This window comes from Pipistrellus kuhlii, unplaced genomic scaffold (genome assembly GCF_014108245.1).
Source record: "Pipistrellus kuhlii isolate mPipKuh1 unplaced genomic scaffold, mPipKuh1.p scaffold_m20_p_14, whole genome shotgun sequence".
In the NCBI taxonomy this organism is placed as follows: domain Eukaryota; kingdom Metazoa; phylum Chordata; class Mammalia; order Chiroptera; family Vespertilionidae; genus Pipistrellus; species Pipistrellus kuhlii.
This window is the reverse complement of record NW_023425449.1, coordinates 32,637,253-32,654,867: the sequence shown is the minus strand read 5'-3', so window position 1 is coordinate 32,654,867 and position 17,615 is coordinate 32,637,253. Positions and strand designations below refer to the sequence as shown.

At 44.5% G+C, this 17,615-nt stretch overlaps 1 protein-coding gene across 7 annotated transcripts in view; it reads right to left on the bottom strand.

Annotated features, from left to right (window-relative positions):
* Positions 1-17,615, bottom strand: part of SULF1 (sulfatase 1) — a 170,406-nt gene that overhangs the window by 58,607 nt on the left and 94,184 nt on the right. For all 7 annotated transcript variants that reach the window (XM_036437100.2, XM_036437103.2, XM_045581474.1 and 4 more), the window contains 3 exons: positions 15,429-15,668; positions 5,465-5,616; positions 2,978-3,147 (listed from right to left, as the gene is read on the bottom strand). In XM_036437100.2, coding sequence (XP_036292993.1) covers positions 2,978-3,147; positions 5,465-5,616; positions 15,429-15,668 — 562 coding nt within the window. The remainder of the gene's footprint in view (positions 1-2,977; positions 3,148-5,464; positions 5,617-15,428; positions 15,669-17,615) is intronic.

Genomic DNA, 17,615 nt, shown 5'->3' with positions numbered 1-17,615 from the left:
TTGTTAGTTTGATTCCTGGTCAGGGAACATGCCTGGATTTTGGGCTCGGTCCCTAGTGTTGGGGAGTGGGGGCATTAGGAGGTAGCTAATGGAAGATGGATGTTACACTCTCACATTGATGTTTATCTCTCTCCATCACTCTATCACTCTGCCTTCCTCTCTCTCAGAAAATCGATTAAAAAATTTTTTTTAAAAAAATAAATTGCTCCCAGACTTAGTGAGGACAGCTGAGATGGGAACCCATTCTGTGTGCCTTTAAGATCAGAACACTCTTCCCTCTGCCATGTGTAGATTTCATTTTGTGAACTCACTAATAAGTCTTACAGGTTGCTCATTTAAACTAAAGAATAACTGACACTATTCCATGTATTGTAAAAATGACTGGGTCAGATATTATGCCACCACCCTACTAAATAATCCTCAGTGACTGTCTGCTTACAGTTATCCTCAACATTCTGCTCATTCCCTTTCTAGATTTATCTCCCCATATCTTGCTTTCCTTGTAACCCATACTCCACTTCCTGAGGCACATCTGAGATCACCTCACTTACGTGGTGACCACTTGTTTGAGCCCCATCCTCTTTCTGAAATCATCAGCCCGCTCTGTAGAACTGGCTGCAGGAATGTTATCCTTTGAGGCCCACTTTGGATGCCTCCTGGCCCATGCATTTTCCCGGGTCCCCCAAAAGATGTGAACACATCCTCCTCAAAATTTCCATAGCCCCCTTCTGAGGCCTTACCACTTCTGGTCCCACTGGTGATGTGGCTCATTGGACAGTTGCCTAGAGCAGGGATCTGGGGCAAACTTATTCTGTAAAGGACCAGATAGCAAGTACTATTTTAGGCACTCCAGACCACCCAGTACCTGCCACAACTACCCAGCTCTGCTGTTGTCTTATGAAAGCAGCCGTAGACAGTACCTAAATAAATGGATGTGGCTGTGCTTCAATAAAACTTTATTCATACAAACTATTGGCAAGCCGGATTCGGGCCCCAGTGGGCCAATCCCTGTTTGAGCTTATTGGTTCTCCAGTGTCAACAACTGTATCTTCCTCAGGTCTATCTGCTGTGCAGCAGAGTGTCCCAAGTGGCACTCATACATATCCGTGGAACAACATAGAATTTTTAGGTGTTGGAATCAGAGATGCTTTCTTAGCCCTGAGAACTCTGCAGACGTCTCCCCCCATGCGACGTCTTGACACTGAACTGCCAGACAGACCTGTTGACCTGTGGCCGACTTTCCTGTAGGTTCAGCCTGGAGCTTCAAAGACAGGGACTCTAGGGAGCCACAAAACCCTTTGCGAACCCCTTCTCAAATCTGAGAAAACACCGGTAACATTTATAGGTGTACAAAGTCACCTCAGGCTGACTAATGCTCATGCCACAAAGGCAGCCATCCCACAGGATGATGTCTGACTCAGCAGGAAAGGGAGAGTGGGTCCCAGCGCTGGAAGAACCTCGCACAGTCCATTTTCCTTCACTGGACCAGCTGGGCCCTAACTTTGTCATGGAGACGCTCGCCACGCATGGGCTTCCCTCCTGCCTTTGAAACAATGGTTACATGTAGGGAAAATCGTCAGAGGTTTGCAAGTCCATCCACAGGGTCAGTTCCAAAACACAGTGGCTCCCCAGGGGCTGGGGCACCCCTCTTTTTAAAAAAAATAAATTTTTATTGATTTCAGAGAGGAAGGGAGAGAGACAAATCAATGATGAGAATCACTGATTGGCTGCCTCTTACATGCCTGAACTAGAGCGCCTTCATAGTTACTCCTCTTTTTACACAGGAAGTACAGTTGGCCCTTGAACGACACGGCACTGGTTCACTCATGCGATAGATACACAGTTGGTCCTCTGTATCCCTGCGCTTTGCATCATGGATTCAAGCAAATGTGGATCGAAAACAGTATTTTCAGTCCGTGACTGGGAATCCGTGGATGTGGAGAGGCAACTGTAAGCATTGTTCTACCCGTTTTATGGAAGGGACTCGAGCAGAGTTTGGTTTCCACAGTGGGGGAAGGTGTCCTGGGACCAACAGCAAGAGGACACTGTGGTTAGGTTTTGGGGGAGTAAAAACCTATACATGGATTTTCTATTGCTCAGTGCTCAGCACCCCTAACCCCCACAGGTCAACTGCACATCCAATCTATGTTCTTTTTGTCCGGGATCACGGCTAGAACATCAGCGTGGATATAAAAAGATTGGTATTTAAGCACAAGCAGAGTAAGAATCAACTTTTGAGCTTTAATGATACACATATATCGATTACTGTTCCCACCCTCCTTGCGGGCCAAACTTGGAGCCAACCCCGAGCCAGAGGCTCTGTGGGGAAGACTGTGTGTTATCACAACAGGTAGGAAGAAAATGTGTCCACAGAGTCAACACCCAAACCAGGTTCTCTGCTGCCAAAGCACCCAGACTTTTCCACCCGTGGCTGCGGAGCACTCTCAGCATCACACAGCTTCCTGCTCTCTGCAGGGTCCCTCCAGTTTCCATGCTTCCCCAGCCCCTCCTCTCAAACAGAAACAGTGGATTATCTTACAGCTGTGGCCTGGGCAGACCTCTTTCTTGGGCAAGGCCCAGCCTGCTGCTTTCTGGCGCAGTTCTAATCACTGTTTCACAGTTTTCTCTGGAAAATGACCCATGTTTCTATACCCAGACCCGGTCACCACTCCGCTGCTATGCAAAGCAAACAGTTGGGTCATCATTATTATTAGACGCTACTCACGAATGTTAAGATAGCTGAAGGGGACGCTTGATAAAAATCATCTCCTTCACCCTGTGTGCCTCTTTGCTTTCCTTTCAGCAAGTTACAAAGGTTAGAAACGGGGTCCCTAATCAGACTGCCCAGACGAGGCCCTTGGTCGCAGGCCTGTCCCAAGCTGGTGTTGTGGAAGGAAAGGGGGTGAGGAGAGAAGCAGGGTGAGGAGCAAAGGAGAGCCCACGCTCAGCAGGTCCCGGAGCCGGTGGTATTACTCACATGTGTTGGGAAGCATTGGGGTACAGTTTTGAAAACTGTGGGGCCGAGTCCTCGGGGCCGTGGGGCGCTGCGTGGCTGATCACCATCATAATGGGCCTATGGGGATACATTCTCTTAGACATTTTGAAGTAATTAATGCTCTCGTTAGTGATTAAGTCTGTGAAGTAGTCCTGAAACATACATTTGACACAAAACAGAAATTACAAAGAGGTGACATTCATCAGATCACATTTGAATACTGCGTTCCTCAGAAGCAACTCCCTGAATGACGGGGTAAGGCCTAAAGCGGGGAGGGACCCTGGACTTCCCAAGGCGGCAAGTCAGTTGCCAGGGACTTTCTAGGGTCACTAGCGAGGTAATATGTATTTTAAATAATGCACAACTTAGCAATTAGGCGAGAAAAAAGTCAAGTCCTGTTTGCCCAAGATAATGATCAGATCTGGCAACCCAAATGCTAGAGCACATAAAACACCGGATACATATTTCATTCTCAGATTTCGTTGATGTAATCCATTGACAAAAAATTTAATTACTTCAAGGGCAGGAAACACCAACACCCACTACACATTCACAGTTCCAGAACACACACACACACACACACACACACACACACACGCACACGAGTGCAAACCAACAAAAGATCTTTTCTTTTAAATTAAAAATTCACCTGTAGGAATGATACAATAATTGCTAATGGAAACCTTGGCCAAAACCTGGGTGCACAGGAAAAGCTGTAACATTTTATTAATTAATGTACTCGAAGCACTAAATATGGGAAGCAGTTGATTTCCTGCAGATTACCCTCCGTTAATTGCACAGCTAAAATGATACAGCTGCTGGGAGTAGAGCCTGGTGTTAATAAAATGACTTAACCCCCGGTCCCAGGGGCTGAGGCAAGTCCAGAAGGGAACGAAAAGGGAAGAAAAGATGAAAACTTAAATTAAACCACCTGCCTCGCTAAGTGTGTGTCAGGGGCCTGGAGTTCCAACAGGAAAGTCAGGGAGTGCCCGGGCGAGGTTTGCAGCGGCCGGGCTCCCAGGCATGACGAATCCCGTGTAGATTTAAGGACCGGAACAGCTGCCACAGCAGCGCCCAGGGGACGGAATCTGTGTCACATGCCATTGTGAGGACAAGCCCACAGGCTAGCACCTTTTTCTGTGGGAGTGTCTGTCTCATTCCTTTCCCCGCTTAAAAAAAAAAAAAAGATATATATTCTTTTTGGACACAGTTGTCTTTGACACTTAATGGGCTGTGGTAATGGGCAAGTTACGCTGATTTAGTCTCCGGAGGGAATCTAGATTACATCGGTCTCCTTAGGACAGCGGGGAGAGAGAGGTTAATCGCCTGAACAAGGAGCACGAGAGCATCCCCACAGATAAAAAATGAGCACGGTGACAACCCGGGCAGGTTGTAGGATGCAGCTCGGATCTGCCTCGGAGGTCCCTGCTGGCTAGCTCTCAGCTTGGATGAGTCTGGAAACTTATTAGGGATGTTTGTGAGTTCATTTGCATCCATTGTTTTCGAAGGGCAGGAAAGAGGAGACTGACACCTTAGTTCCTCCCAAATGTTTATTCACATCCATGTTTATTGATGGTGCTTGAATCAGGCCGAGCACCAAGGCCGCAATGTGCCCGAATTACACCAAGTTCCCGCCTCCTCATTTCTACCAGCGGCTCTTTGGTAGTGATCTGTGCTACATAGAGCAGACTCGAGGCTTCTTTTAGGGAAATGAGGAAGAGGTGAGTATGGCCGGAAGGGAAGCCAATGAGCAGGCTAAATTCAAAGCTATTTCCCCCCTTCACTCCTGTGATCTGAAAATTGTCTCATTTACACCAGCAATCACAGAACCCTTGGGAATTTTCAAGTCCAATCTACAATAGGATCTGTTTGTTAGGGGGCTGTGGGGCACGCCAGTTCCAGTTTCTAGGAACTGATGTGGAAATCCTAGGATGGACAGCTTTAGAGATACTCCTGGACACGAGTTGCCCTGGGGCAGGTGCCCTGGTCTCATCGCTGAGGTTGGTCAGACAGGAGTCTCAGGCGTGTGGGTCCCCGACCTCTGACTATTCCACTTGTTTGCTCTCGTTTTTACATCTAACTCTGAAGGTAAAATTGACTTTCATCCCAGGGAAAAGCAAAACAGTACCAAGATGAAGGTTTGATTATGTGGACAAGTCCTCTCTGGGTGTGGGAGGGAAACCAAAAATTATCACAAGACTGAGTGGAGGCATCTATGATTTTCCTGATGATCCTTTCATCAAAGGCTGATTGCCTTGTGTTCTAATGAGGGGAAAAAGTCACTATACAGAGTCAGTGTTCCTTGAGAGTCTTTCCTTGCCTGGAGTTTAAAATTACCTTAAAATTTCTCATTCTAACATTGTGAGAACATAGAAAGCCAATCTTGCGGATAGGTTAATTTGCTGGAAATGGCTGTTCTCCATTATGCACACAGTAAATTGATGCCGTGTAAAAGCGCCTGAAAATTACCTTTGCATAATCAAATCCGTGCTTTTCTTTGATGCCATTGTGACAAACAGTGTAATTATAGAAACGAGAATTCTTGATTAATCCAAGCCATTCTCGCCACCCAGGAGGGATGTAGCTGCCATTATATTCATTGAGGTATTTTCCAAAAAAGGCTGCAATGAGAAAAAAAGAAAAGATTATGTTCTCATGTGAAATGATTAATCATAAATAAATGTATAAATGCAAAAATATGAAACGATGGCTTGAAAAAGAGACGGGAGAAGAAAAGTTAACCTAGGGCAGTGGATGTCAAAACAATGTTAGTGTCATACCCCAATCCTTTGGCTAAGTGACAGACATAAACACATTTTCCTTTTGAGCAAATAAAAGTAGCCCCCAAAGACATGGATTGTAACTCAATAAAACCCCATAACGATCATGGTACTCTGGGTTTTAGCTCTTCTTGTGGTTTTCCTGGGGTTCCAGCAGAACGTACCCCTTTGTCAAGAAGATGTAACAACCAGAGAAGCAGCCGGTGTGAGGCATGGGACGCTACCCCTGGGCACACATATATTGGAGAAGTGAAAGTTCAGTCCTTGTATGAAATTACGTTTTCTTAACTTACTGTTGTAGCGTTGTGAATTATAGAAACACTACTGAAAAGCTTGTCCTTTTTACATATCCAGAGAGTACAAATCTTCTAAACCACTGGTTGGCAAACTCATTAGTCAACAGAGCCAAATATCAAGAGTACAACGATGAAATTTCTTTTGAGAGCCAATTTTTTTAAAGTTATACTTCTTCTAACACCACTTCTTCAAAATAGTCTCGCCCAGGCTGTGGTATTTTGTGGAAGAGCCACACTCAAGGGGCCAAAGAGCCAGATGTGGCTTACGAGCCACAGTTTGCCAACCATGGTTCTAAACCAAAGGTCTGAGGTATACTTTGTGTTTATGGGATGTGGTCACCGTTTTCATGTGTCATGTGTTTTGTGTCATCTGTGTTTACAGTATGTGCATTTTACAAAAGTGCATGTCTCTCTCTTCAAAACAAAAATAAAAAATTCTGGCAACATAGAGATGCTACATAAGTGACCAACTTTCATAGAATGACAGTCCGATTAAAGTATTGGTGCCATGAATTCTCCATTGCTCATGGAGAAGGCCACTGGAAGGGCTGTACATTTTAACTTCACATGTCACATCCAAGAAAAGCCACTGCCACAGGCTTACTGATCCTTCAGAGAAGCACACCAGGAGCATGCTTCAGGTCCTCTGCCAGAGACGATGATTGGAGGGGGCAAGAGGAGAGCTAGGTAGGTTGGGGTTTCAGGAACTAAATGGGTTCGATCTGGAAGCCAGACACCCTTTTTTAATGATCAGAAGTGTATTGTTGGCACACTTTTGAGAGAGAAAGAGGGTGCCACTTGTAACTGTTTTAATCACACCAGGAAAACCAATAAAAACAAGCACACTATTCAGGGTAAACCTAAGTGTTTGATCACCCTATTAGACACATACATAGCCTTCCCCTCAAGTATGAAGACTAGAGAACATTTTATTTTATCTTATATAATAAAAGGCTAATATGTAAATTGACCAAACAGCAGAACAACCGGTTGCTATGACACGTGCTGACCACCAGGGGGCAGAAGCTCAATGCAGGAGCTGCCCTCTGTTGGTCAGTGCGCTCCCAAAGGAGGAGTGCCACTCAGTCAGAAGCTGGGTTCATGGCTGGCACATCCCATAAACACATGGCTGGCAAGCTTCTCCTACCTCCGCAGCAGCACTAAGGAAGTCTGACTAATAGCTTAGGCCTGGACATCCCCTGAGGGCTCTTGGACTGCGAGAGGGTGCAGGCCTGGCTGAAGGACACCCCTAACTGCATGAGTTACATGCACTGGGCCTCTAGTAAATGTATATATGGGAATACAAATGTGTACAGTGAAGTATATGTGTACACACCCATCTATATTATACATACATACACACATGCATGCATGTTTTAATTTTTCTGATTTTTAAAAGGCCTACCTCTTTAATTTATGGAGAGAGCATGTCCTCTGCCTTCCCAAAGCCACTTCCCGGCTTCATTAGGCAGGTTTTGCAGGCGCCTTCTCTTACACAATGAAAATAGGGAGTTCTCGGATGACTGGCTTGGGATGTGAACAAACACTAGAATCCAGGCACTTCCCTGGTATTGTCTTAAAGCACATATTTCTCCATCATCATCTTATCTATGGTGCGCCATTTCCGTGTCTTTAAGGGATAGCTCTTTACCTTGCTCTCATCTCTGATCTGGAACTACCTGTAGATGATCTCCATCTGAATGTTTTACTTTCCCTTTAACGCAGTCACCCAAATGGAATTAATCATTTTCCCTTCCAAATTTACTTCTCCGCTACCCTTTAATTCTCTGAGTGTATAATCGCCCTGCTGGGTAACATGTTTGGCAACCTAGAGCCTTCCCTGATCACACCTGCGCCTCGCCCAGCAGTCGCCACCGCCTGTAGGTTCCCCCTGCGTGACAGCTCTCGAACCTTGCCTCCCTCTCTGATTATGTGATTCCCCCCACAGATGCCCAGCCTCCTGGCCAGCTCTGCTTGCCAGGCTCCTGGGTCTTTCCACTCTCAGCACCACCTTCCTGAAGACCAGCTTTGGTCACATGACTCTCTTCTCACAGTCTCTGTCTAGATGAACCCTTGCCACCTGCAGGATCCAGCTTAATTTGATTTGAGTGCTACCCTCAGCCTTCCTTGGGTCTGCACAAAACCATGCTCTCTTCAAGTCCACCTGCATTTCTCAGCTCACGTCCCTCTCTGCAGCTCTGGTTTGCATCTCCCTACCTCTCCTGGGCTACTACTGTCTTCATCTCCCTCTCTCTGTCAAGGTCAGAGCACATGCCACTTCACTTCTGGTCTTTGCCCCAATCTCATAGCCATTTGTGTCTGCTGCTCTAACGACATCTCTTTCTTCCCAGTGGTAGAGTCAAGTTCATAGGTGAGCCTCACCCTTCTTAGACTGTAAGGCTTTTGAGGACAAGCATTACCTTGGCCTCGTCTCTGTATTCTCCCCCTCCATCCTTGCCCGTAGTACAGGGGCTCCGTGAGTTTTGTTTTTTGGACTGGGGTTTATGGGTCCCCATGCATTCTGGGGATTCCACAGGTTCCATTTTGTGTTTTCAGATGGGTTATACTTTTGACGCTGATTTGGTCTAAATATTTTCATACAATAGAGCTCCACAGTTGCTGAAGTTGATGTTTCTCAGACTGACTTTGTTTTTTTTAAGAGTGACTTCAGTCTGAGGAACAAGGCAATGTCTACCTATTTGTTGAGTGAATGTTTACCTGTTGAATCTGTGAGTGAGTGACTGGATCAAGCTGCCCTTTAACCAAACGCCCACAGCCTGAGGATCCTGCCAGGGTCCCGGGCACCTTCCAGGGGGCAGGGCAAAGGGTCAGAGGCTCTCACGTCAGGTCTGACTCAGGATTTCCCTCCCAGCTGAGCGTATAGTAGGAATTCTCCTAATGACGGGTTCTTGTCTGCAGAGACTAACCACCTTTTCACACAGAACCACAAGATGAGCTTCCTTTTCCGACGAAAGCAACATGACTTGGAGTCACAGGCAGCCGACCGACACCACAGTCCAACGACGTCACACCAGAAGGGGGCTGTTTCTAGAATCTTCCACTTAATAACCTCAGGCCCAGCTCCATTTGTTCCATTTTCCTCTCCTTTGGTTTTCAAAGAAGTAAAAGAGCATTAAATGGTTTGGGATATAAACCCTGGAGCCAGCCTGCCGGGGTTCCAGTCCTGGCTTGCTACTTGCTTTGCTCAGTGTCCATCGGCGTTACTTAACTCTACCTCCGACTTCCTTTCCTAAAACCATGAAGATGATAATATAATAGTACCAGAGGCAGCATTCTGGTCAGGATTAAATGAGTTAATGCAAACATCAAGTGCTCAGCCCAGGGCCGGGCACATAACAAGAGCTTTTTCCGTGCTGCTGCTACTGCTGCTGTTATTATTAGCATCACTGTCATTGCCATCCTTTCCAATCTGTGCTCCGATGGTAAATAATTGACCATTCCGTGGCGCAAGCAACTCTCGTCCTAGATCTCTGCACTTGTGCGTTTGAAAACATTTCCTGAGAGGTTACAATATTTTCTTTTCGGATCTGATGGATTTTGTGGCAACACATTCTCTCCCATTTGGCTTCCTTTCCCCTGCTCCATGCGTTATAAAAGTGTTCCTGTTCCTCTTAGTTTTACTTTTTTGTGTGTGTGTTTTTCCCCCCCTCGCAGAGCAGCCATGCCAAGCCCTTCCTTCACTGTTTCCCTCGAGAGACTACTAATATTTTGTGCTGTTTTCTACCCATTGCCATGGCTATTTCCTACCCTTTCATCCTCTTACACACTATTTCTACGAGTCTCTTTACTGTGCTTGTCAGTCACGTCAGAACTCCCTCCAGGTTTTCGGTGTCTTTGTGTTAATGGGGTGTAAGGAATGTACCCAGTTTTCCAGATGTGCCCTCACCCGTCACACTTGTTCCAAGAAGCCAGGGCCTCACACCCCACGGAGCGACACCCCAGTGTTGGCAGCTTCCAGGGACGCCGGCCTTTTCTGTTGCCTCCTGACGTCGAGACTCATTTGTAATCACCCCTGGCAGCACTCTGCAATTGATTATCTGGCCTTCTAATGATTTCCCTCCAGATGTTTTAAATCTCTTCCTCCCTCCTGAAGGTGAATTTCATTTTCTTGCCCATGCTGCCATTGTGTTATGGGGAGTTTGAAGTTTTTCTCCCCTTTGGTGCTGGCATTCAACTTCCCTCACTGCTGTGCTATCTGACTACGTCACCACCACGCCACCGACCCGCCCTTCCGTATCACCGTCTCTCTGGGAGGCCACTGCACACGTTCCTTCACGGCTGTTGGTGCCAGGAGAAAGATCACCAAGACTTGGTTATAATTACCTTTGACTTTAGGCCACGCTTCTCTGTCCAGGACTATTTGTGCCATAATACATAGGAAAGTTTCCTTGAGCTATTTGGAGCAAAGGTATTTTATTTTATTATTATTATTACTATTGTTGTTATTGTTAATCCTCACCCAAGGATATTTTTTGCTATTGGTTTTTAGAGAGAGTAAAAGGAAAGGAGGCCCCAGCTGGTTTGACTCAGTGGATAAGAGTGTCGGCCTGGGGACTGAAGGGTCCCAGGTTCGATTCCTGATCAAGGGCACATGTCTTAGTTGTGGACTCCATCCCCACAGTTGTGCAGGAGGCAGCTGATCCATGATTGTCTCTCATCATGGATGTTTCTATATCTCTTTCCCTTCTCCCTCTCTGAAATCAATAATAATAATAATAATATGAAGGAAGAAGGAAGAGAGAAAAAAAAAATATGTGAAAGAGACATATCGATTGGCTGCTTTCCCCCCAAACCCCAACTGGGCTGGGATTGAACCTGCAATTCAAGTACATGTCCTTGACCCAGAATTGAACCTCTCATCCTTTGGTATGCAGGCCAATGCTCTAACCATTGAGTTACACTGGCCAGGGCAAAGGTATTTATTTTAAGTCAGCCATAGTAACTACACAAAAGATTTCTGATGCTATGGAGAAGTTAAATCTTATTCAATATAAAAAAATGATATACTAACTGAGCCTTTTTACTCTGTGTAACAGATAGATTTGGGTCACAGGATTTCACTAGTCGTAACTAGTAACACACATCATTTTAAACCAAGTAAAAATTATGATTTCCTCTATGTTAACCCATCTGGTTTCCCCAATTTTGTAAGTCTAATGAAGGCAGCAATCTTATTTTATATCTCTTCCCATCCCAGTGTCTAGTGAAGTTCTAAGAATGTGGTGCCTCAATAAAGAGCATACTGTGGAATGCTATGTCTTTTTTTTTTTTTTTAATATATATATTTTATTGATTTTTTACAGAGGAAGAGAGAGGGAAAGAGAGTTAGAAACATCAATGAGAGAGAATCATCGATCAGTTGCCTCTTGCACACCCCCTACTGGGGATGTGCCTGCAACCAAGGTACATGTCCTTGACGGGAATTGAACCTGGGACCTTTCAGTCCGAAGGCCGACACTCTATCCACTGAGCCAAACCAATTTTGGCGAATGCTATGTCTTATGTTATATACTCATAAGAAGAATATTAGTTTGCCTTACTTTAAGTGAACTCTACCTTTACAAAACCTATATTAAAGAAGTAACATAAGTAACATAAAGTTTATAACATAAAAGACATGAAATTAGAAAAGTTGACTAATTTGAATGTTGTTTTGTTACAAAAGAATATTCTGCAAAAAGTTGTCCTGCAGATCTGTTAAATATTGCCCTTTGTATTCCAGTGATATGTAGAATTACTAAAACTAAAATTAATTCTCATGTGATTTCATGTATAATGTGTTCTGATTATAATTTGGACACTACAATTTTTAAATGAATCAATATAATAACTGCAGTGGTCATAATAAGATGACAGCATGATTTTGAACAGGAAAGAAAACTTAAGAACCCTTCTTGTCCAATCTCTCCATTTTGTGGGTTGAAAAACTTGCCTCTCTACAAGTTCTCAAAACAAAGAAAAGGCTGAATGAGCTAGGAAGTGACTCCAGGTGCGCTCAATCTTTGTTCAGGATTTTTGCTAACACTTGAAACATGGCTTATCACCTTTACCTTAAAACTAGGCCAGGTTTCACACACATGTCTATACCCGAGCAAGAAATGCAAGCTAAAAAAATTTTTGAGCATAGAGTCAGGCAGGATATTCATTTTTATGATCGATAATCCAATGTCATTCCCAGTTCACTTGTCAGAACATAAAACGCAATAGACATGTAACTGTATTTTCCCTTTCTCGAACATTTAAGCGGTTGTGGACTCATATTTTCCATGAGTAAGTTTAGAAAAATTTAGGCTATAGCCAGTCCAAAAATATGCCTCAGTTCTGAAAAAGAAAAATCATGTCATACAACAGTAAATATAATATTGGATCAATTCGATTCATTTAAATCCATGTATTCTGGATTCCTCCCAAAATAAACCTCTTAGTAATTTGTCTTCTCTGAGCTGTTCTTCGTAAATCTAATTGCTGCTTTGTGCTTTTCTCTCGATGGATATTTATGTCTAATACATATTTCAGTTTCCATCATTATTTTTCTTCGGTTCTCAGCTAAATGTTCCAAATAATATATTCATTATTAAGACAACAATAAAATCTTTATATGCTGGCTCTTTTCCGACTAGTCTAGTGGCTCATGAATAATTATGCTGGTTTAATGCCTACTCACCAGTTCTCTTAACTTCCTAAGGAGCCTGTCATCTTGATATGCTTATGTGTTTATTTTCAAATGTGTCACTGTCCCTGGTTAGATCAATAATTATTGTCCACAGTTGTCTCAGACACTTCAATATGCTCCCATCAAAGATAAATTTAAACTCTGTAGATCCCATCACTGCCATTTTGGTCTTCCATTTATAATTTTTCTGATTTACTAATGGACACATCAATACTTGTTTTCCACACTGAGTATCTGGATTAAGTCCTTGTTACCCTTGAAAAAAAATTGCCTTTAATTTTGTAGGATGACTCACTATAAATTCCACTATTACCTAAGTGTCTGGACCCCCGGGGAGAAGGTTGGCTTCAGAATCTGTCTTAGTTTCCAAGAACATATCTCCTATCCCTGAATGAAGCAGGCCTGCTGGGCTGAACAAAAGGTCAGACACTTGTCATGGGCAAAGCCTTACGATGTGCAATTTCATCCTGGACCGAACCCATAAGTTAGAGTCGCACACCGGAAAGAGCCCCAAAGATGAAGGTCCTGACACCTGGTCTTCCTTCCCATTAGACTTAGAGCATCGAATGTGTCACTTCAGCGAGTCAGTTTAATCTTGTGGGTCTAAGGCAGTGGTCGGCAAACTCAGTCAATAGAGCCAAATATCAACAGTACAACAATTGACATTTCTTTTGAGAGCCAGATTTTTTAAACTTAAATTTCTTCTAACACCACTTCTTCAAAATAGACTCGCCCAGGCTGTGGTATTTTGTGGAAGAGCCACACTCAAGGGGTCAAAGAGACGCATGTGACTCATGAGCTGCAGTTTGCCAACCACGGGTCTAAGGGAGCTGAACTAAATTACCTCTGAGTTTCATTCACGTTCTTGCAACCCATTTTGGGGTGGATACAGCAGAGCATGAGTGAAACAAGTACCTGTATAATATTGTCTACTACAGTCACATTGCTGTATACCATGCCTCTAGAACTTATCTTGTTTTCCCTCTCCTGGGTTAGCCCTGAAACAAATTAGCAAACCCTCGCTGGCTGCTCTCAGTCCTGTAGAATGCTCTGACTCACGCTGCATCTCTACTTATCACGGACATTGTCCATATTGCTCTGGATATGTTGAGAGTCCCAACCCTCCAAGCTGTATGCACGCTGCTGGGAAAAAATTATAGGGAGCCTGGGAGATGAGAGGCCCTGATCTCACACAACGCTTTCCAGGAACGAAACAAAATTGGACGGTTCAAATCAGGAACCAGGCATTAGGGGACCATTGCTGATTTTGCTTCTGAGCTGGTCACACAGTTTCTGAAATCCCCACTTCAGTTATAAAACAGAGCCAAGTACATTTGCTGGTTACAAAACCCTACAGGGATGCTTGATGGATTTGCAAATTGCTTCAGAGCTCTCAGATGAAAGGTGCTATAAATTTAAATCACTTATGTGAGAAACAGGATAAGGCACTCCGAGTAACCTAGTTTCTTTCCGAAGCATAAGCAAACACCCTAGAGATTCCTGGAGGAGCTTCCTCTGTGAGCGGCAATCTTGAAATGTCTGCGGATGGCAATGCTGTCCTATTCACAATGAATATTTTCATCCATAAATAAAAAATATTAAGTGCCCACGGGGTGCTCTGCAGAGGAGCCAATGGCCACGTGTTTCCTGAGATCAGTGGGAAAGATTCATTTCACTTTTTGAAGAGATTTAACAGAACACATTATCTGAAATCCTTTACTTTTAAATATTTGGGACAGAGAATTTGTAAAATAATTTCCAATAGGTGTTAATGATAGGTGGTTCTGAAAAATTTCTTTTGCATGGTAGCCCCTCTAGAATCATTCTTATTTCCGTTCATGAAGAAATGCTGAAAGCATCTGAATTGTGGAGGTATAAAGGCTTTGTAGAGGGTGGGGGCAGGCAGCCTTACTAGAAAGAGCCTCGCTTCTTTCTTACAAAGACTAGCATGATGCTTATGACCGCTCTTGAAAGTGGTCCCCAATTTTCAAAAGGTCAACTAACCCAAACCTTCCTCTTGCCCTCTGTAGGTTAAACAATGACAGCCGGTACAGCAATTGCCTTCCTTCCTCGGAAGGTGAAGGGGAACATCTGAGACCTAAAAATGACTGCAACTGAAGCTAAAGAAACTCCAAATCTTACTAAATTATGAATGAATGAAGGAATGAATAAATGCATCAATAAAGTACACATCATTGATTTATTCATTCAATGATTTATTAATTCACTAAGTGATTGTGATCATCTACTGTTTGCCAGACCCCGAGGAACAATCAACAGAAGTTTACCAACATCTAAAACAAGTCTCGGGCTGTGCCATGATGCCCTGAGATTGGGGAGGTTGAGGTAAGCAGGCAAAGGAGAAGGGAAAAAAATCATCTATTGTAGGCTCTCCTGGAAAATTCCAATTGCTGGGCACTTTGCTGAGTACAACATTTTCAGAACATGTCCCCTGAGAATCATTCTGTTTTCTCTCTAAGGGGCCTCTCCTTGGAGCATCCTTCAGAGTGAAAAGGTGAGGGGAGAGAAGGATATGATACGGAAGAGAACAGCCTTCCCATTTGGGAACTTACCGGATCTTCCTACATTTCATGGGGAGCTGCATTTTCCTGTGTCTAAGGTGTTTTATCCGAGGCCCCGGGCCAGAAAGCTCCCCCCTTTACCTGTTCTGTAGCCGGTGTTGTTCAGATACACGGCAAACGTCCTAGGTTCGTGCATCGCCTGCCAGGAGGGCGAGGAGCAGTTCTCGTTGTTGGTGTAGACGTTGTGGTTGTGCACATACTTCCCGGTGAGCATGGAGGAGCGGGAGGGGCAGCACATGGGCGTGGTCACGAAGGCGTTGGTGAACGTGGCCCCCCCCTGCTCCATAATCTTTCTCGTTTTGTTCATCACCTGCAGGGACCCTGAAAGGCACAATTCCACGGTTGTTTAGCCATTTTCGCCTTGTCACTCAGTGGCACTGTTCCCTTGATTTACTCATTTCCTTCCCTTGGCTTGAAGAAGTCTGTAATTTCACCAGCTCTCATTTCCAGAACCAAATTAAAACAGTTGGGATGGGACCATGTCAAGTATGTTGCAGAATAATAAACACACTTCCAGCTTCTCTCCTCCGTAATCACAAGGGGGGAAATGCAGGCTAATCTGATAATTAAAGCTAGAATGCTAGATAGGAGCGGGTTCAAAGGCCGGCCGCCCTTTGAAGAGCACAGAGAACGATAGGCGCTTACAAAGCATCAGCCTTTCCCCCACCCCCGCCCACTGCACATGCACAGCTAGTGATCTTCCAGCGGTGCCTACAGATAGTGCTTTAATCTATGAAAAAAAAGAGGATTTTTTTCCACTAAGTAAAAGTCCCTCCAAAATGCCTGCATTTAATTAAAAGAAAAAAAATAAAAAGATGAATGTAACTTGGTATCCTCTTGCAAACTCTCCAAATGCCTGCCCAGTGTTCCTCTGAGGATAGCACTACCAGCTTGTATTTTCACCTGTTTGCATGTAATTTCAAAAGACAGGTTGTTTGCTTGTGAGGGAGCCATGATTCCGGCTCACTCAAAAGTACTTGCGTGGTAGAAAAATACTCCGTTTTCACGGTACAAGATGAAACTGTAACCTAAGATTACTGAGGAAGGAAAAAAAAAAATCCATTTCGATTACTCTATCCAGCCAAACACTGCAGCTGAAACCCATCCAAACGCTGCAGAGAAAAGCACAGGCCAGAATTCAATAGTCTTTTCAGGACTTGTCAAGAAATGCACCACAGAGCGCCACGGCCAAGACCCCTGCATTTGAATCCCAGAGCCTCACTTTCCAACAGGTCCCACTTCTTCCAAAGAAAGGGAGAAAGTCTGTGCAGTCTTCCAGCAAGGAAGGAAATCGTAATGCAAACCAGGCGAGCACTCACAGCAGAAGAGAAGCGTGCCGCAGTCCAAAAAGCCAGTTTGCCTGATTTTTTCCCCATACCAGCTTTTACCATTCACACGAAACAGGCAAACAGCAAGAGGGTTTCCAATTGGGTCTCATTAGAGCTCCCTAAACCATGCTTCACTTAGGGGGATCCCAACTGCGTCTTCCCCTCTGGGTGTCTCTGGGTGGACCCCACAAACCTTTTTGTAATCGGTGAACAATATGTCATGAGCGCCCATTTTATGCTGGACATTTTATCAGCCTTGCACTCTGGGCTGGGCCCCGAGTGAAGCATTAACAAAGGAAATGGAAAATTCTCTGCTGCCGCTGGTCTTCAGCAGTCAACGATCCAAAAGAAAACCTATGTTACAAAAATCCTGGGGCTCGTTGCAAAGCAACATACACATCAGAGTGGAGGGACAGCAGTAGCAGTACCTCTGAGGTTAGAGGGGACTTAGAGGGAATGTTCAGTAAGGGTTCTGACTGTGTACAACCATTTGTGATAACTCACTACCTCCGGACCAGCTCCAGTAAGGGTTCTGAAACGAGAGTTGAGGACAAACAGAGGGAGAAAGAAAAACATTCGATGGGTGAAGTGGATTGTCGGGAGAACGGGGAGGATGCTAAGAAGTGGAGTGATGAGTATACCACACTGATTTCCTGGAACTGAAAAACAAATATGGAGAAGTCTCTTGAAATGTGGGAGGCAGTGTGAGCAAAGAGCTGGAGGCTGGGTAGAGAGAACAGACAAAATAAAGGCGGAGTAGGTTCTTTGCCAAAGGCATGAACAACATGGTGGGAAGAAAGTCGTTGAGGGGTGTTGCTGTGTCAGTGGGAGTGCCTGCAGAGGAAGGAATAGGCTGGTCCATTAAGGGGACAGCCAAGAGGTCACGGAAGCCATCAGGCCACACGGTGATAAGAACATGAACTGGATTGTGTTGCTACAA